General features: G+C 35.6%; 1 protein-coding gene across 1 annotated transcript; it reads left to right on the forward strand.

Moving 5' to 3' along the window:
• The first annotated feature begins 214 nt into the window (after positions 1-214).
• LOC307118071 (uncharacterized protein) lies at positions 215-6770 on the forward strand. Its single transcript, XM_079803431.1, has 5 exons — positions 215-306; positions 1290-1622; positions 4620-4931; positions 5076-5196; positions 5395-6770. Exons 1-5 carry the CDS (start codon positions 273-275, stop codon positions 5531-5533), a joined length of 939 nt encoding a protein of 312 aa, XP_079659557.1. The 5' UTR covers positions 215-272; the 3' UTR covers positions 5534-6770.
• Positions 6771-7527: the final 757 nt, after the last annotated feature.

The raw sequence follows: 7527 nt of genomic DNA on the forward strand, positions 1-7527 counted from the left end.
GCACAACTTTACAATCTCGCCTGTAGATTCTCTGTATTTTAATTCTTATTGTTTTATAGTTTTTGCTTGGAAAATAGTGCACCATTTTTAGAATCTTTTTTTAAGTAAATTTGTACTGCGTAGCCTATGTATGTACCTATGTCTGTCAGCATAATGAAAGACCCCACAAAGCCATCTGAAAACCACAGTTCGTCCATCACTGGCTTACATCCTGTTTCATTTTACACAACTTGCAGCAACACAACATATATACTCACACCTTCATTAACGCTATGAAGGGCTTGTTCATACTGCTTTTAGCACAGAGTAAGTCTCTTTTTACTCATTTTTAATACATATTTGAAACATTAGTTTTTATGTTCATCTGCCTTGTATTTGTTTAGTAAATTAAATCTAGTAAATTTCAGTTTTGTTAGGAGACCAGGGACAGCTGTAACATGGGTGGAGTTTTACCGTCAGTTTATAAAAAATAGGATGATATATCATAGCCTGCCCTACATGACACCAAAAAGTGTATAGGACACATTTTTGGTAGGAAAAATCAACATTTCACTTCTGACTTATTATTTGATTTGCAATAATGTTAATGCATGTTAAATGACCTGTTAATGAATGTTGGCCTGAATCTCCTCCTTTTGTTCTCTTGTGAATCAGATTCTCTTGTTTAATTCAATAACATGTATTCACTCAAAATTGAATTTGAAATGTTAAACTAAATATCGTATCTGAGCAGAGTGACAGATATTACCACTAATCTCAGTGTAACACAACTTTGCCAATTTACTTTTAGTTTCATGTTTAAACATAGGTTGAACAAAATGACTAACATGCCAAAAAAAAAGGTCTGGGTTTATGGTTTTGCTAATGATTTTTTCAAACTTATTTTATAGTCAAGAGTTTAGAAAATAATTTCAAAACTTGAGATAGATTGCAGGAAAAAAACATTAAGTTACACTTGCTTATACATCTGTTGTTTATTGGATTTTGAGGTGTGGCTGTTGCACTCAAAAGTGTAGGCAGAAGAACGCAAACTTTCAGGGGCGGGTTTTAAGTGGATTAAATGATTGGAGATGTCCTGCATACGTCACAGAGAGAAATCTGTTGTTTTCATCAGACCCAGTTAAGACATTTTGATTTAAACATTATCAAGGTTAAAACATAAAAAAAATCAAATGCATTACATTTAAGAAAATAGGGTGAAATTTTATTTCATACCGACTTTAAATGAAACAAACAAAAAAATATGTTCATCAACTGTGGAATATTTGAAACTGTGACTTTTTCTCTAGTAAGTATGCAGTTTCAATGTGATAAAACAAAGATTGATGCTACAGTTGGAAGCATGTTTACTATTACCTGCACCTACAAAACAACCCAGTTCCGATTTTACAAGAAGTACTGGTGTGCTGGAGACTCCAGAGCCTCGTGTGAGGTTCTGATGGACACAGATGGATTCACACAGGCTGCGTACAGAACACGGGCTCAAATCGTTGATGGAGTTTCTAGAGGCTTGATTGTTAATGTAAGAGATCTAAAGTTGGACGACACTGGGATATATTGGGTGGCGATTGACAAAATTTATGCTGATATAATGACCAGGATCCAAGTTAAAGTAACAAAAGGTAAGACTTTATTTTCATCACGTGAAGTATCCTAAACCAAAGTAAGATGTTTGGTCTATTGCACCTGTAATTTTAAAGTGCCCCTATTATGCTATTTTAAAGGCTCCCTAATTTTGTTTTGGAGGTCTCCTACAACAGGTTTACATGCATCAAAGGACAAACAATCGATTCTCAAATTAATCAGTTTTTAAATAGTAATGTTCAAAGCATTTTTCCAGCGATTTTAATTCCTGTGTAAATGCATTTACGCCGCTTCAGAGAAGCATTAAACAGTCTTTGTAAATGCACATCTTTGTGATGCCACTTCAGATTTGGTTTCTGTGCCGCGTTTGCTGTGTAAAGATGCCTTTAATCCCACCTTTCTGCGAGCCTACTCTGCTCTGATTGGTCAGATGGCCCAGTCTGTTGTGATTGGTCTACTTTACGCGTACAGCACGTGTTTCGGAAGCTAAACGCACATCACTATAACTGAACTTCAGCTCCGGAGGCTTCTTAAAGCTCAGTGATTGTACACACTGTAAAGACAGTAACTATGACGTTGATTTTACCATAATCAATCGGAGCACGAGTCTGATGAATAACTTGGAAAAACAAGTTATTCAACCCGAACCGCCATCGTAAAGACATCTTGAGCAGGACGTTTCAGTGATGCTACTCAGTTTGATGTACATTATGAGATGCTGCGACTGTAATTCCTCACCATCAGCATTAACAAGCGTATGTCCTTCAACAAACGTGTATATTTATATTCTGCTTGTTAAAAATGTATTATGCAGTAACTTAAAATATTTCTCTGTGCGTGTGACAGTGATTCATGGGCATACATGTCAGTCAGCGCGGCATCGCACGTCAAGTTCGTAGAGAGCTTCACAGTCCATTCAAATTTGGATTTTGGGCACCTCTGAAATGGGTCATTTGGGTCATAATTTGGAACAAAATTTAAGTGTCAAAATGTGCACAAGTTACACAGTTTAACTTCTTGAACCTAATGCTGTTAAACTGAATATACATTTTGTTTTCTTAAACATCCACATAAACAACAAATGGTTCGTCACTATAGCAACAGTAGACCCCCTCGCACAGAGCCTCGCACCCCGCTTTCGACGGGCCTGTTTACAGGTTGAGATTCTGAGGAGCAAGCTGGTCCAAATAAACTGGGTACTACTGACCCATCTTTTCAAGAGCAAGAGTTTTGCAAATCCTGCGTTGAACTCTGAGATTTGAGAAGCAGTCGTCAGTAAAATGACGTTTGAGGGCTGGTCAAGTTGTTCGCGGGCAGACAATGTACAACATAGGCAGGCATTATGCAGATATAATTTCTAGCAACGTAGAACTACAACGCAGTAAGATTCGAACAAACAACGACTTGTTTGGGCGGTTCAGAGTCAGTTATTTCTATTGGAAGACAATAACTTTATTTATCTTGCACTTTCAGCTTTACAACTTTGCAGAACGTTTACATTCACAAACAACTTACACACTGCATGAAAGGGAAGGGAAAAACGTAATAAGGGCACTTTAAATGCTTCAAACAGCCATTCATATTTTGTATTTGCAATGGTGTTCATCACATAACCTAATACTTAAAGGGATAGTTCACCCAAAAATGAAAATTCTGTCATTGAACAAAGAAACTCATACAGGTTTGGAACAACTTGAGGGTGAGTAAATGATGACAAAAATTTTCATTTTTGGGTGAACTATCCCTTTAATGACTTAATAGGCTGTTAATTGTCAAATTTAAACATTTTTACAAATGAATTAAAATGGACTGCATGGATTATTTGTTATTGTTCAGGGAACAATAAGTAAATCAGTTGTATTTTTAAACTAACTTTAACAAAGAATAATACCTTCTGTAGACTATAACAAATGTAGCTATTGCTCATTCTTAATCTTACTTAATCTTTATAAAAAATTGTTTATTGATTTATTGTATTTCAAATGTAAAACAAAACATCCACACTCAATTGTGTCTTCTTAATTAATGTAAAAATAAAAAATAAACTATTTTGCAACAAAGCACGTATGGATCATTCAGAGCGATTTGTCTGGTTCTTTCCAATAACAAAATAGACTCCGACATGCTAAATAGTTACAGCCTCACGCTGAATGATCCATATGTGCTTTGTTGCAAAAAACTATTTATTAAGAAGACACAAGCAAGTGTGGATCTTTTGTTTTTCATTTGAAAGCATTGATCTTTCCACTGATCTACGCACCCAAAACATGGTTGAGCGCAGTGATTCTATCTTTTTTTTTGTTTTATTGTATTTAAATGTTTTATTGGGTTTAAATGTTGTCTTTAAAAGAGTTCTTTTTGTTATAAGAGAAGTTATTAAACCTGAAAAAACTTATTTAAATATTGTGATAATTCCTTATACCAGGGGTTTTAAAACTTTGTGATGCCAAGGACCCCCAAATATGATTAACCTTTTATGAGGGACCCCCTTCCTAAAATCCATCTATATATATTTTTTTATGTATATGGAAAAAAAAAATTGTTTTACTAGATACATAGTAAGTGTGACATTATAAATACAGCATTGTTTCCAAACTTAAATTGGTTATACTTAATGTTGGATGTATAAACCTAACAAATGTATGCAAGCAGCTTGCATGCGTTAAGAATACTGCCTTACAACCCCAGTGAGCAAGATAAATGGGACTATAGTGAGAGAAACTCACTAGAAAGATACAAAGCAAACATATACAATTCTGGAAAGTATGTATACGGCAAGAAAGGAGAGAGAGATTTAGAAATGTTCGGTAGACTTTATCCATTTTTGCTTTGTCTTTTTATTCTCTGAAATTTTCTGGGGACCCCTTAGAACCCTCTGGGGGACCCCCAGTTTGAAAACCCCTGCCTTATACAATGATGAAAGCTTCAGCAATTATCGCAACATGAACATTTGATACCGTCACATGCCTAGATGTGATTGCAAGCAGATTGGCGCCATCTAGAGTTTCAAGACAGATCTTTGTATTTCATTTCAGAGGCTGTAATGAAACCAAACGTTTGGCCTCTCAGTTCTCTGGAAATTACATGCTGGGGACAACTAGTTGTGTTTCGCTGTAGGAGTGAGAGAGGAACGGATGTGCAGTACACTTGGTACAGAGTTGGACACCCAAACAACATTGTCCTGCACCATTCCACTGATCTCCATCTCCATTGTTCAAACATCACTGAAGACAGCCAACTTTTCTGCTTGGCCTCTAATGATGTCAGCAGCCAGAGCAGCGAATTTGTTTCTCTGCAAATCCTTAAGCCTGCAGACAAGAACTGTGTTTATCTCATCTTATCGAAGGGTGAGTACTAAACGCTTTAGTTTTACTTTACGTGGATGGACATGATGTAGCATTTCTTAACTTTTTTTACAGTAATGTTATATTTTTTGTTGTGTTTACATGGATTTGAGATATCTGACAAGAGGATGAACCTCACTTTCTTAGCTCTCTCTAGCTATGACTGCATAAGAAGCACAACATCACTCTCAACATCCATCCAAACTACAGAGGAATTACTGAGCTCTGCAACAGTCTCTCAACTCACATGGAGTCAGAATAAGACAATGTAAGTTAGTCAGACATGAACAGAAAGCTATGCATGAAAACTCATACTTCATTTCATCAATTGCAAACCTGTATGACTGACTTAGAAGTACAAAAAATTGATAGAACGTTTCAATGCAATTTCAACAAATGGATCTCACAACAGTTCAATACAAATGCTTGTATGTTAGAAGGCTAAAAACTATGATTTGTTCTATAGGTCTTGGTCTGGATTACCACTATGGTATGAGTGTCTTCGTTGGCTTCTCTTTTCAGCTATGATTACCATCTTATCTGTAGTGCACATGCTCAAAATCAACATCCAGAAGGCTCAAGTCAAACACCCCAAACATATCTGACTGAGAACCATGGTCACATCTTCATTACAACTGTGTTTTTTTATTTATTCATGGTGTGCATGTACAGTTTGCATTCTTTTTACTTTGTACATGTCAGCACTGAATTGATTTGTATTGTCCTTATTATCCAAGTTGTCCAATTAATTTAGCCCCAAACTGCTTAATTCCATTCAAACTTGGTTAGATATTTCAGCTTTAGGTGTGCTCTTTCTTTAAAAAAAAAGAAGAAAGAAACAAGATTAAGTATCCGCTTTGTATATTGACATAAAATTTCACAATATTCACATAAGCAGATATCAACCTTCATGCAATTAACATTTTCAAGCGTTTCTTATCCCTGGCGCACAAGCTGGCTATATTCTGTTGTGCCCATCAACTCACTCATAGCATTGAAATTCACATTCAAGATTGAAAAAGTGAAAAGTATCTTGCCTGCCCTTCCTGAAAGCAAAGTATCACACACACTGAAGTTGTTACCAAGGTTATTATAGTTTCGCATTTTAAATTAGTTTTTATTTTATTATCGTTTTCAACTTTGCTTTAAATTTCATTTTAGTTTTAGTTAGTTTTATAAATTGTTTTTGCTAGTTTTAGTTTAGTTTTTATTTTGTAAACACATTTCTATTTAGTTTTTATTCATTTAGTTTTAGTTTTAGTAATTATAGTTTAGCAGAGTTACCAGAACGCAGTGTAGAGACCAAATCAAGATTTTTATTTCAGCAAAGTTTAATGTTTGCACAGATAAGAGTTCTTATGCAGACATCTTAAGAATAAAAATAAAATAATGGAATACAGATTGTTTTATTTAATGCCATGTCAGCATAAGGCTATATTCATGGCAAAAATTTAATTACAAAAATACAAATATCATATATATTCAATAAAACCAAGCAAACAAACACAACAAGTCATAAGATTTTTTACATCAATATGATTAAAAAAAATCCAAAACCTTTTCATTTATAATCTAACTAAATAAGTTAAATAACTTGATAAAAGAGCATTCTTGTTTTAACCCAGGACAGTCCAACAAAATATGTTTAATGGAGAGGGGAATCTTACAAAACATGCATAAAGTTGGGTCTTCACCTTTTAAGCAAAAAATCTTGAGTCAAACTATGACCTATACGGCAAACAATGGTCTGAGATTGAACAAAGAACCAAATAAATGCAATGTAAAAATATAAAAGTAAAAACGATAAATTCCAGACAATCTCATTAAAGATGAAATATTATTAAACAATTATAAGCTTATTTTAATTTCTTCAGTAGTACAATGTAGGCTATCAGTGTGACCACTAAAGTCATCTGACTACAGCCAACACAAACTGTTGTGAAGACAGTGTGATTAAATAATGAAGTGTAAGTGTGTGTGTGTGTGTGTGTGTGTGTGTGTGTGTGTGTGTGTGTGTGTGTGTGTGTGTGTGTGTGTGTGTGTGTGTGTGTCCTGGAATTCCCTACGTTGTGGGGAAATGTCTCTATTAATGTCTGTCTATTATTAGTATTAAATGATTTGTAAAAACAATGATAACACCTTTGAGCCTGTCAATATTACACAAACATGAAATCTCAAACACACAGTAGCAACCTGCGTCTCTCGTCGCGTATGAAACGGCGTTCTAAAAGCAGTGAACTCAAGTTCAACGTGAGTCTTGTTACCTTGTGTCATTTCCCATTTCACTGCCAAGAAAGCATTCTTTGTGAACAGCTGTTTAGGACTAGCGATGTGTGTTCACTGCTCGCGTTCCGAGAGGGGGTAAAATCTTTGCGTGGCAGGGGGAGCTGCCACAAAAACCTGCCAGTGCTGAAGGCAGCCGTCACAAAACCCGTCACTGTTCAAGGCAGCTCCTCTAAAACCTGCCAGTGCTGGAGGCAGCTGCCAGTCCGCTAGATGCGTGTGAACGAGGACAACGCTGTTCTTTTTTTCACAATATGTAATTCCGCCGTTTTTACACAAACTACAGTACGCGAGAGACACTACGGTACGCACAATG

Source organism: Gobio gobio, assembly GCF_949357685.1.
Source record: "Gobio gobio genome assembly, chromosome: 21".
In the NCBI taxonomy this organism is placed as follows: Eukaryota; Metazoa; Chordata; class Actinopteri; order Cypriniformes; family Gobionidae; genus Gobio; species Gobio gobio.

Excerpts from the sequence above, each read along its gene's own strand:
- LOC307118071 (XM_079803431.1), top strand. The coding sequence starts at position 273 with ATGAAGGGCTTGTTCATACTGCTTTTAGCACAGA. Across the intron at positions 1,623-4,619 it reads CCAAGTTAAAGTAACAAAAG|AGGCTGTAATGAAACCAAAC; the intron begins GTAAGACTTTAT and ends ATTTCATTTCAG. Across the intron at positions 4,932-5,075 it reads TTATCTCATCTTATCGAAGG|CTCTCTCTAGCTATGACTGC; the intron begins GTGAGTACTAAA and ends TCACTTTCTTAG.